This window comes from Mercenaria mercenaria, chromosome 15 (assembly GCF_021730395.1).
Source record: "Mercenaria mercenaria strain notata chromosome 15, MADL_Memer_1, whole genome shotgun sequence".
Classification (NCBI taxonomy): domain Eukaryota; kingdom Metazoa; phylum Mollusca; class Bivalvia; order Venerida; family Veneridae; genus Mercenaria; species Mercenaria mercenaria.
The window spans coordinates 7,642,896-7,655,832 of NC_069375.1; the positions used below are offsets into that span (position 1 = coordinate 7,642,896).

A 12,937-nucleotide genomic window follows, 5' to 3' on the forward strand; every position below is an offset into this window, starting at 1 on the left:
CGTGATGAAATAATGCACGGAGGGGCACCTGTGGTCTTCCTCCACCATCAAAGGCTGGGAAGTCACCATATGACCTATAATAGTGTCGGTGCGACGTTAAACGCAACAAAATAAATAAATAAATTCAATTCATCGCCTATGACAACGTAATGTTTCTAACGACATACTGACGACGTTACGTAAGAACATTACAAACGTATTTTCATAAGTCACGGGCAGAACTTTTCAAAAGGAAAACAAAAATAAAATTTAAGAAATTTATTTAGAAACAAGTCTGCCAGCAGAGCAAAAATTACAAAATTATCAAATAAATATAGAATATTAGGCTAATACTTAAATCATTCAGCAATACAATAATTACTAACAGATCATTATACATTAATGACAATATTTGGAGGGAGAGGAGGTGGAGGGTAAGAAGGTGGAGGTGGACGAGATTTCCTAGTTGCCGGTGACGTTTTGTCCTTCGCTTTGTCAGTGACGTTTGTTTTTGATGTCTTAACATTACCCTCATTATCTGGTGTGGTGTTAATGTAAAACGTAACAGGTTTGTCGCTTTCGTTTTCTACAGGTGATCCTTTACAATCTGTGCTTACTGATTCTTGACCTTGGTCTACGTTGATTACGTCATTCTCATACTCTATCGGTGTGGCTACAGCCGTAAGGACGTCGCAAGACCACGATAGACTCCGGCCGACAATGGTTAGGTAGTCACCGAAGACAGACCCAAGAGAATTTCTATGGTGCTTTGAATCAAAATTCAGTTTTTCGTACGACGTGCTTTTAGATCTGATATTGGAAGACGGTGGTAAATCTCCTTCGCTATTACGTTTAGACGATAACGTGTCAATATTACTTAAATCTCCGGTAGACCTACTTCCTCTCATCATTAAAACCGGCACGTCGTCACACGATGTGACGCTCGATTGACACTTTTGTTTATTATTCAGAAGTTTTCTCACTCCCGCGAAGGCAGTACGCGGTGAAGTCTTTACAGTGTTGACTGCAGGCGGACTCAATTGTCCAGTCAATTCACCAAATGAATGGTTCAGTCTTATACCAGGACTAGTATTTTTGTCTGCCGAGCTAGGCGTTCTTTTCTGAAACAGACGCCTTACCCTTACAATTGGACTACGACTTCCGACAGAAAACGAAGTGTCGTGTGTATTGAGGTCACTCATTGATTTGCTCGATTTCATTCCTTTTGTTACAGTTACTTCGTTTAGGCCCGAGATGCTGTGCTTTAGTGGCGGTTGGTTCTTTACAAAACGCTTCAATGCGTTGAATGGACTCGTTGGCGGTTTCGGCATTTGCTTTAATTCACGAACCTGTCATATGTTATGAAAATTAAATAAGTTAGCAAACACTATTTTAAGAAATCACAATCAATTATATTTTCACCAACAGCATTTTGTCCTAAACGTACATAGACTTAATATCAAAACGGTATTTTCAGTGATTTATAAGGTATGTGCAAAAAGACAAAAAAGGTCGATTAGTTGCTTAAGGTATTAGGCCCATAATAGAGTACCTCCTTTTTGAAGAGTATTCAATTCCTACTATAAACCTACTTTGACTGCAATTTTCAGGGGGGGGGGGGGGGGGGGGGGGGCACTGGGACCATTCCCCCCCCCCCCCCTCCTTATTTCCCTTTTTTTCTAGTAAGTTTATACTTCTTTCAAGACTGTTATTGATTTATTGTACAAAAGTGGAAAAAATTCATTTGATAAGCGATTGCTGTTCAAAGTGAATTTACCTCTGAAACAGAAGGGATAGAGTTAGACGTCTTTAAAAATACTGAGTTACATGCAGTAAAAGTTCTCTATTTTGCCTTCACTCTTTAGATTACATATTGTGGAAGAATGTAGGTAGATTTTACTTCTGCCCCAAGGTTATTTTTGAGTGAAGTGAGCAAAATTTAAAACAGACCCGCAGGATTTGACCTTAATTTTTCAAAATTTGGAGTTAGAATTCTGTCTCATTAAATCCGTTTACTTGAGGCACACTAGAAACAATGATATTGACAGTATTATTATAAGTTTTATAATTGTTTACCAATAGTTTTGGTGTTCTTTCATAAAAAGTAAGTGTAAAATGAATTCTCTGCAAACGTTTTGAATAAAGGCCACCACTTTGAAATTTGTCTCTATTGGAGCTTGAGGAAATACCATAAATTACTCAAAATTTATAAAAAAGACAAACGGCACGGTAACAGTTTTTAAAAATTTGCAACAAAGTGCGAAATACGGTCAACTGTAAGAATATACCAAGCAAATGCCATTTTTTAAACATTACTGTTAGGGGCCTAATACCTTAAATAAGTATATGTCTTACCCTTTTCGAACCGTCGAAAGCTGCACTTCTATCGTCTGTATTGGTAGCAGACACTACTTTAGCTTTCCTAACAATGCCTTTCTTCTCAAGGTTCTGTGTGACAGATTTGGGTGGGGTAAATACTTTATCCACTGATACTTGCATCACTGGGATAAGATCTGTGCGAGAATCCTGTAAAATAAGTATATTTTAGGTCTGTTGTGACACAACTTCTACAGCTAATACAAATCACTTTCGGCAACCTCATAGCTGCTGATATCCATGACAGAAGAGAAGGTAGTTGCCGCCAAGCACGAGCGTTATTGGTAGCCTGGACTCCTTGCTGCATGGATATTTTCCAAAATTCAGTCATTTTTTAGTAAATTTAAGCCTCTGTAATAGCGCATTTTTGTCTGATGACTGAACTAACTATACACGTTCGTAGCCAGAAACAATAAAAATATATCAGTAAACTTACAACCAGCTGTAATTACTTTCAGTGTTAATGAAGAAAACGTCCGAAAATATTTGCCAATGTCAATACCCACATAAATATTGCTGTTGGAAGTCGTGTAATACGGAAACAGATGAAATCATAAGAAACCTTAAAATGTCTAATGAAAAAGAAAAAAAGGCCCTAGCTCACAGTTATTATTCAGCATTATTTCAGACATTAACAGACACTCACTCGGGCAGAGTCACTTAATCTAACTAAGCCACATGTGTGTCGTCCTTATTCGGAAGAATTCAGTAAATGGACTATGAAACAGACTCCCATTCTCCTCTCCTTCAACTGAATTTTTTAACATCTTTCGCTGCCCCATGATCGTGAATGGTTGCTTTGCATTCGGCGGATGCCTTACCGTAAGTAAGTATCGATCAGGCTAGATACACACAGTATTACTTACATCAATTCTTTCCAGTGATACAGTGATAATTTTCCTTTGAAGATCATCGGCGTCGTGAACAGCTTCAGTCAGCGATCTCCGAGCATCTTCTAATCTTTTAGCGCTAACATATGCCAGAGCAAGATTTTGTAGAGTCTAAAAATAATGAAAGCAAGATGAGGCTGAAAGAAAATCAAAAATTAAATGCTTTTTTGTACCATTATGCTACGGAAGGTATCAGTCAAACTGTGAATAAATACATGCAGTTTAACTACAAAATGTTATATTTTTCACAGACAGAAACATTTAATACGTGTTGGTGGTTTGATGATTTCAGTCATGTTGTAATCAGTATCTTCAGACAACTGAGTATTAACCAAAGGGACCTTAAGTATCACAATCACCCAATGAGTGAGTCCTGAACAAGGCCTTATTATAACATTTTCTTGAAGAAATAGTACATGAGCTATGACCACTTAATTAAATACATGTAAACATTTGTTTAACAAAGCCAGGTTAATGGCTTGCCAACCGTAGATATGGCAATAACAATGTTAGACCTTAGTAAGCTTGTAGGGGAATTAATATTCAAATCTACTTCCTTTCTATATTGTATTTACCAGTTCGATTTAACTATTTCTTGAAATAACGACTAACTGATTAGACTAGAGTTCAATATACAAAAGGAAATGGAAGAACAAAATTGGGGTGCCTTTACTTCATTGACCTCCTGTGGTATTGCAAGTAATGGTAAGCAACCACATCTAAAAGGCGTCTTTAGTATTGTGTGAAATTCCTGAGATTAGGAAAAAATACTGGGGGAATATCTACTTATGTAGAACCTTATTTAAACTTGGTAATCTGGTTAACAAAGTATCACCTTAGCCAATTGGTGAAGGACGTTGATATCAAATCTTGACCTTTGTCTCTGAGGGTTTGATCCCTGCTTTGGTCATCATGTGAGTCATATAGCCTGCTTGCGGAAGGTCAGCGGTTCTACCAGGTGCTGACCTATACCCATAATAATGCCCAGAATGGAGTTTTCCTCAACAATTACAGATGGAAAGTTGCTATATATCCTGCACTGTGTCAATGTGATGTAAAACTTTAAACATATATATACAATATAAGATTGTCTTCAAGAACTGGGCCATGAAGTTTTGTTATGTTCTAGGGTTTATGTACCACCGAAACATTTTAAGAATATGGCACTTTTTTCAGCTTTGAATGGGAAGGGAAGGCCCCAAGCACTGGTCATTATAGGCATGGGCAGATGCCTTGATAGAACCAATAACCTCCGGTAAACCAGTTGTATTGCTAACTCGCCTGAAAGAATTTTACGTCACTTAAAGTGTTTCAATCCCACATAGGTGATGGCAAAGTGATTTGAAAGACATCGCCCAGCTTTGAATAGTAGAAGGCCTTTTAGCCACTTCGTCATGCATTGCTATCAGATTGTCGCCATTTAACTGCCCGGTTTTTCCTATATATTTTATTCAAGTTAAAAGTTTTAGAATAAAGCATTATTTATCCTAAAGCAACTGATTTAATTAGCTGAAAAATAGAGGAAAATAGGTACAGTTTAAATGTTCATTCTGAAATATCTGGATATATCTTTATAATTTTGTAATTATCTTTTCATTAAACCAAAATGATAAATACTCACAATAACACACCCAGTTTACCTGGACTTATTTAAAGTAATAAATGCAATCGCCTTGCTGATAATTGAATAATTTCAATAATATAGGATTCCAAGAAGGTAATGCATATATTGGCTTTTTACCTCCCTTTATTTTGTTTTTATCATGTTATCGATATGCTTTATATTGTAAAGATCAACTTAAAAGATATACATTTAGACATATTTTGTATAAAGTAATGTATTTTGTTCATGTCATATATCTATTCAGAATATATTGCAAATTATAGTAAATGTATGAAATTACAAGCAATTTATCTCCCTTTAAGCAAAAATAACTCCATTTTATAAACACAAGATAGAATTAAATGTTATATTTAAGCTTGCTTAATACACTCTCGCATTTATACAAAGTGCATACAATACATTTTAAAGAAATAATTGGTAAGAAAATGGACAATAGCATAATTTGCGGCAGCCATTTTGAAATCAAGATGACTGCCAAAATGTTTAAACTTTCAAAAACACAACTTCATAAAACATAGCAAAAAATCACAAACACATATTTTCAGACAGTTCGGCACAGACTATAAACTTTAAGCTGTTTAGTTTATACATGGTATTATAATATAAGTTCTAACTTGGAAGCTGCTTAGTTTAGTTATAGACCGAGTGCTTTATAGAGTGTATGATAATATAAATGTTCTACTTAGTTTAGTGTATAGACCGAGTGGTATAAAGATGATATGATAATGTAAATGTCTTATTGCGGAAGCTTATAAGTCTAGTGTATAGACAGAGTGGTTTATAGATGATATGATAATGTAAATGTCTTATCGCGGAAGCTTATGAGGCTAGTGTATAGACAGAGTGGTTTATAGTCGATATGATAATGTTCCTGTACCTGAAAGCTGCTTATTCTAGTGTATAGACCGAGTGGTTTATAGTCTATGTGTGTGTTTCCTCGCAGTAAGGTACGGGTCATCTCCAGGTCAGCTACAGCCTTCAAGGTGCTGGAAAATATATAACAGTACATCTACTTTCGTACGTTTATTTCCTTTATCGTTAAAGTATATCATAACAATTTTAAAGATTTTACTTTTTAGATACTTTTTAGCAATAATAATAATAATGATACTAATAATGATGATGATGATGATGATGATGATGATAATAATAAAAACATATACAAAAGGTCTGAAACAGACAAAAATGTCACCCTTATGAAAACAGTTATTTACATGACACGTTCAAGATGTCAGTTTGTATGGTCTTTCGATTACTTAAAAATACTGTTGATCTTATCAAATATATATTTAATACGCTTAAAACATGTATGAACAAGTGTATCGCGCAAACTTATGGAAAAGCACTTGTGCTATATGTTTACCAGACTTATTAACTCGAAATTTAGACTTACTAACTCGAAATTTACACTTACACCCTGTTTAGATTACAGATTAAATGTGTTTTAAAACGGATTTATTTTTTGATCCAGTTTGCGCCCACACACACAATGTGTTTTAGAATGTGTATTGTTTGAAGGTCAAGTGGATTAAAATCGAAAAATTAATGTAACATTAAAACTACCTGGAGAGGTTCTATGGTAGGTAATATAGATGTAGGTGAGGGGTAGGGTAACTTAATATATTTGCTGACACTACTGTGTTACGTTTTGACCCTTTCTCAAGTTCAAATAAGCAAGGTCTCGACAAATGTAAAATATGAATTGTTAGTAGACGTACTAGTATCCACTTTATATTTTTACTAATTCGATCAACAAAATGACTTAAAATTTAGACTTTGACTTTAAATCACTAAAGATTCATACTGCCGTAACTTCGATGTAATAAGTCTACATTATAATATATCCCATATACTGTTAACAAGTGTTCTCACAGTCACAAATATAGGGCAAAAGGTAATTTTATCATTTCAAACTCAAAGGTTTATACTTAAAATGTTGATAAATACGGCCTGGTCTTGGTGTAACGGCGAAGTACGCAGCCTTGACAAACTTATTCATTATTGATGAACTTTGACAGACGGACGGTTGTTCAAAATTTGCGGATAAGGCAAAATACTAAAAAAAATTTCAAGTTATCTTAAAATTTCGAGTAAGTTATCCTTATGCTCTTCCATACAACTATAAGTACGGGTTAAGTATCAATTTCAAGGCAATAATTAAGTTTTTCTTAATGTCAGAGAAAATATACATAATAAAAACTTTCACGCAATGTTCCTTAATTAACCATTTAACCATTATCATTCTACAATAGCAAATCGGGTAGCTGGAGGGACTTAAAAGAAATTGCCGATTTAACGGGTCAGCGGTGCCGAAAATTCGAATGACAAATAAAAATATTTATTTCGATTCGGGTCATTTGCGCCAGTAAAAAGAACCTTTAGGCGAAAACACTAAATTTTGTTTGCATTTGCTTATAAGAAAGATAAAATCATCAGACGATAGACAGATAATATATGCAAACAGATGAATGCAGACACACCTGTTGTTCTGAAGATACAAAGTCCCCCGTTGAAAATAAGCTATAGCTAAATGTTCATCTTTCTCAATCGCACGGGATAGGCTCTGTAAGTACAAAAACGTACATAGTTAATATTTTAAAAACGACTTTTTTCACAGTAACAGGGAGTAAGAAATCTTATAATCATCATCATTATGATTATTATCATTTATATTAGTAGTTGTAGAAGTAGTTTGTTCTCGTTTGATGTTTCGTATATCCGTAATGTGCACCAGGTTTCATTTCTTTTTAAAATTCATTGATTAATGATACGCAGAAATGTACAGAACACCGGAGACGACCATTACAAACACCTTAAATGTTCAAAATACCTAAAATCACACAGATAATTTCCTTGCATCCATTTTGGTAAGGGAAATTTCATAACAGACTTCAGACTACGTGGCTAAATATCATGTCATAAACACGGTTGTTGTTGGAAAGCTAAATTCTCTCTCTCTCTCTCTCTCCTTTATCAAACACAGGTATGTTTTATTTTGTAAAGGCCATATCATGACGTATCAGAAGGCTTCCTCTCCGAAATTTTATCTAAATATCCTGAAATCCTACACTAGCTTTAAACAGATGTAGTTATGTATTTAGTGTTTTATACATAACCTGCATACACCCAATGTTACTCGTAATACTTTAAATGTAAATATATATTTAAATCAAACCGGCATACTTGGGAGAAAAACTACAATACAACAGTAAACAGTGAAAAAAAAATCAGCAGTATAAAAGGTTAAAGACAGAAAAGAAAACAAATTATTATGACAGTAAGGTATATGCATTTTCTTAAATTAAGCCGTAATCGGATGTCTGATTTTAACGTATTACTGAATTCTGCTTTCAAGCACGCATTTAGAAACTCACCGAGTTTGCTATTATTTCACTTGAAAATGTAATAGTTATATGATTTATGTAGATATGATATGAGCTTTGAGTTTGAAATGTAAATATATATCACACACATGCAGAAGAAAACATACAACAAACTAGTAAACAGTAAAAAAAAGCACAGCTGTATAAAAAGAATAAAGACAGAAAATTAAAAATTAAAAAAAAAAATAAAATAAAAAATAACATGACAGCAAGATACATGCATTTTCTTAATTTAAATAAACACATAAGTAATATGTTAAAACATGTTACTGTTTTTATTATTATTATTATTATTATACCGGATTTATATAGCGCCTTTTCATGATAAACACGTTCAAATGCGCTTTACATACCAGTATAGCAAACGCAACCACAGAGCGACCTTACCAGATAAAGCCCCCAGGACAGATAGAAAGAAATCCTTTTTAGATACAGAGACTGGCCTAGCTCTTTACGAATAGATAGTCTGGTTAACATTCACACACACACACACACACACACACACACACACACAAATTAATACGTTTCACTGACAAGAGAAGTCTAAATGCATTTACAAAACGTTTACCTGGATAGCATTGTCTATGCTGTCGAGTTTTATGTAAGCACAAGCCTGGTTATAGCACATTCTTGCCGAAACGTCTTTTATTTCAGAATAACATTCTGCCGCCTCCCTGTACTTCCCAGAATTATGTAGCTCCACCGCTTTACTCCATCTTATTATTGTTTCTTTAATTAATTCTTTTACCTCCATTTTTAATTTATATCTCAATTTGTACCGAAAAATCCTGCAGAAAATGCGTGGTGACTATGTCAGCTAACAAAATTATACATTAATATACCAAATTCATATTCGCCTACTTAAACGGTTAAAATCGATAGGTTTAAAAATATAAACTTTGCAAAAGAGTGCGTGATACGTTTACGCTACTAATGTCATACTTTTTGTCCCAAATTATGACCTCGTATCGAACACAGCTGATTGTGTATGTATATCACACGGTCAGCTAACCAAATCATTTTAGAATGGATAAAATACGTCCATCCTTTATTTATTTCAATGTCACAGAACTTGCCAATATTTTCGGACGTTTTCGTTTATTTACGCAATATCTGTATTCTGAAAATATCTTTATTACTAAAGTATACAGTAGACACGGTGGCGTAGTGGTAGATGCCGACTTCCACGTACGTTACCACGGGTTTGAAATCTCCTTCTATATATTTTAATGTAATAATATTGATACTGCTTTTATTCTTAAATTATTTCATGTGTAATAATTCATGAATTTTAATTGTTTTCTCTTGTAAATTTATTTTGACAAGCAATTTGTCTTTTTATTAAAGATACACTTTTAAAACAATTTTATTCTAATTTTTCTACAACGTTTTCATAACTTTCAATTAATGAACCATAAAAAATCACAATAAGTTTGATCAGATAATTGGTAAGTTTGTAGTAATAGTTGGAAGAAAAGATGATATGGCCAGACATAGGACCGAACATAGGACCACAACCCGCAGCTACCTGCACTTCTGACATTACAGAAGAACTGTTATTCTGCATGGAATCTTACAAGATCTGTGAGCATAACATGATAATTACATGTATACTGTTTACATCAATTAAAAATATATATCATAGTTATATCGCTATTTAGGTGCGGACACCGAAAATTAATTTACGGAAATATAAGGAATATTCATGAATGCCAGGTCAATACTTACGGACAATAGTAAGTTAAATAAGATATCACTAGCGAGTACAATTATTTAATATAAATGAAAAATATTAAAACATGTAATAGTAGCTTCTCAACCTTCCACGCGTCAAATGATTCATCGTTTAATTACACGAGTTTTAGAAATAAGCACATATATATATATATTCTTCTTTGACATCTAATACTACAAAATGATGTTTGTTTGTTTAGATGACAATTAAATACATGTTTATTTCTATTGTTAAAAACATTTTTCCATGTCATCATATTTGTAAATGTATGAAGATTGAAAACTAATTTATATCAAAAAAATATGGGCATTTCATGTAAGAACATAGATAACATCAGAGGAATTTCAAAAAATGTCTGAATGAATATTTATACTGAAATTTCTTTTATTAACAGTAGAGCGTATTGTCGAGTTACAATTAAGATGAGGACAGCACATGCAGCTATTACAATGTTACAATGGCACCTAGAGACTGAATGAAACGTAACGTGTTCAGTAGCAGCTGTTTTTATGTTGTAATTTCTAAGAAGTCATTTATTGGTGAAATCGGACTTATAATATGTCGTAAGTCATCTAGTTCCAGATATCTGAATAAAAAGTATGAATTACACCTGGCACCACATTATGCTTGTAATTCGGATGGAAAGTATTATGTCACGTTGATAGAAAACTATGAATTTTTGTAAATATTATTATTTTAAAGGGAGGCCATTCGTTCCGAAATGGAATCATGGATCTTGTTAAAATCAAACAATTATGACAACATCTCTTACATAACTGAACGACTAAGAGTAAAGTAGAAATATTATAGGTGTAAAGACGATAGATATAATACGCTAAAGGAGCCAAAGATTTACCAGATTTTTTACAAACGTTTAATTTGTGTGTTACCCATTTTGCACCGAACAATCATATGATGATAATAGCAATCTCATGGAGACGTCTGGGTCTATCGTCCATCGAATTAAAGTACTGCATATAGTCTAGGCACGCTTATGTCATTGAAAATTTGTCACGGTGAACGTATGGAATCATTTAGTAAAAACAATTTAATAGTAAACGCCCTTATATAATATTATAATAATGGAATCTGTTTCAAGCAGAATAATTGTGAAACTGGTCCAACAGGGAACTCTGTAAACCCTCGGACGGTTCAGAAAATTACAAAGTCTCCAAACCCCTACAAATAGAAGATGAAATATGAGGCAGGACTTTCTGAATAAAAAAATCCATTATCCGGTCAGTGCATAATCTTCAACACGGCTAGGATAAAATTTGTTGATAGAGAAGCAAAGCGCCGAAATATAATTACCTTCGATTTCCAGTAAGCGTGGAAGGTCAAAAACAGGATTGAAATGATGAAAAGGCTTCAAACTATGAGCCACCAGCCGTGCAAATGAATGCTAAATGATTCCAAGGAATCAGTCAATCTTTAACAACACTGAGACATAGTCCGGGGCAACCTTTTACAGCTACCACGGCACTAAATGTCCGCTGTTGTGACTACAAAAGATAATAGGTAAGTGTAGATTTTACGGAAGCACAGAACACCAAACCCTCAGAGCCACGCATTTGCTAAGTAGAGCCACAACAAAAAGAAGCTGTAATAGAAAACTATTACAGACAGGTTGCTTCAAAAATCTTACAAGTACATATAAATCTATACCAAATATAGATAGACTGGGAAGAAGTGGTAATGGGTAAAATAAAGGGAGGGGGTAATTGAAGAGAAAGTAGAACAAAGATGAATATACAAAGAGAATGCTACGTTCCTTAATCACAGTTACACTACAACGTAAATCAAAATATTGCAGAAATTCGTGTACCAAAAATAAACACACGACCAAACCGAACTAACTAACATAGAAAAAAACAACAGACAAGTAAGATACAAGAACACAGTAGGCATCGCTTTAGACTCACAAGCACACAAACGCACTCCTATAAGCAGGAAAAAATCGTGTACCGCCTTAGGATTCCGGCAGCCAAAATAAAGCGGAGCCACGAAAACTTACTCAAAGTAAAGGGGGAGGGGATGCAGAAAGGAGAGCAAATGCAATGGAAAGGAGGGGATGATAGGGGGAGTGAGAAGGAGGAAAACACGTTTATAACAATCAAGAAAACATACGCAACAGACAATACAAGACAGTCAGAAAACCAGTTGAAAATAAAATACTATTAAAATAAGATTTCTTCGAGATTTCTTTTAAGATTTCAAAGTTCAAAGCATTGTAGAAATACGCTAGGGATTTTTTAGATAATAAAAACGAACGTTTTTAGCAAGGATTGGTAATTGGTTGGGTACGTTTACATTTTTTGGTCGTTCAGCTATACTTATATGATCATATGACAAAGGATTTAATAATTCAAAATAATATTACTTTGAGATTTCATTAAAGATTTCAAAGTTCAAAGCATTGTAGCAATGCGCTCGGGATTTTCTAAATAATAAACACGAACGCTTTCAGCTATAAAATTTCTCGAGTTTTCTCATATTATTAACGGAACGGGTTTCTCCCGTTTATTTGTTTTATTTATTAAGGGTTTATGTCTAATTTCTCTAAAGGATGAAATGATTTATCTGATTCATTTACTGATCCGTAGGGATGAATCCGCTGAACTGACTATTTAATTTACTGCTTTAATTTATTTTAATTATATAAAAATAACAAAAGATAATAGGTAAGGGTAGATCTCTCGGAAGCACAGAGCACCAAAAACAAAGCTCCAGAGCCACACACCCGCACAGTAGGCCCACTACAAAAAGAAGCTGTAATGGAAAAATATTTCAGACGGGTTGCATCAAACATCCAATAAGTACATATTAATTTATGCTAAATATTGATGGATAGGAAGGAAATGGAAAGGGGCGAAATAAGGTGGCAGGTGGGGGGGGGGGGGGGGGAAGGAACCCGAAGGGGAAAATTGAACAAGGACGAATATACAAGGGA

General features: G+C 34.1%; 1 protein-coding gene across 2 annotated transcripts; it reads right to left on the bottom strand.

Moving 5' to 3' along the window:
* Window positions 1-243: 243 nt before the first annotated feature.
* LOC123535705 (uncharacterized) lies at window positions 244-9,104 on the bottom strand. Of its 2 annotated transcripts, XM_045318487.2 has the most exons (6): window positions 8,821-9,104; window positions 7,350-7,432; window positions 5,747-5,855; window positions 3,222-3,356; window positions 2,335-2,505; window positions 244-1,328 (listed from the first exon to the last, which is right to left on the bottom strand). In XM_045318487.2, the coding sequence occupies exons 1-6, from the start codon at window positions 9,004-9,006 to the stop codon at window positions 372-374; spliced, it is 1,641 nt and encodes a 546-aa protein (XP_045174422.2). In that variant the 5' UTR covers window positions 9,007-9,104; the 3' UTR covers window positions 244-371. The 2 variants fall into 2 exon arrangements, with proteins under 2 accessions (XP_045174422.2, XP_045174483.2); XM_045318548.2 differs by lacking the exon at window positions 7,350-7,432 and having other exon boundaries at window positions 8,821-8,956.
* Window positions 9,105-12,937: the final 3,833 nt, after the last annotated feature.

Bases quoted from the DNA above. Each gene is read 5' to 3' on its own strand.
- LOC123535705 (XM_045318487.2), bottom strand. From the start codon at position 9,006: ATGGAGGTAAAAGAATTAATTAAAGAAACAATAATAAGATGGAGTAAA. The intron at 2,506-3,221 runs GTAAGTAATACT...CTTATTTTACAG, and splicing joins TATCACTGGAAAGAATTGAT to GATTCTCGCACAGATCTTAT. The intron at 1,329-2,334 runs GTAAGACATATA...AACATATGACAG, and splicing joins CTTTCGACGGTTCGAAAAGG to GTTCGTGAATTAAAGCAAAT.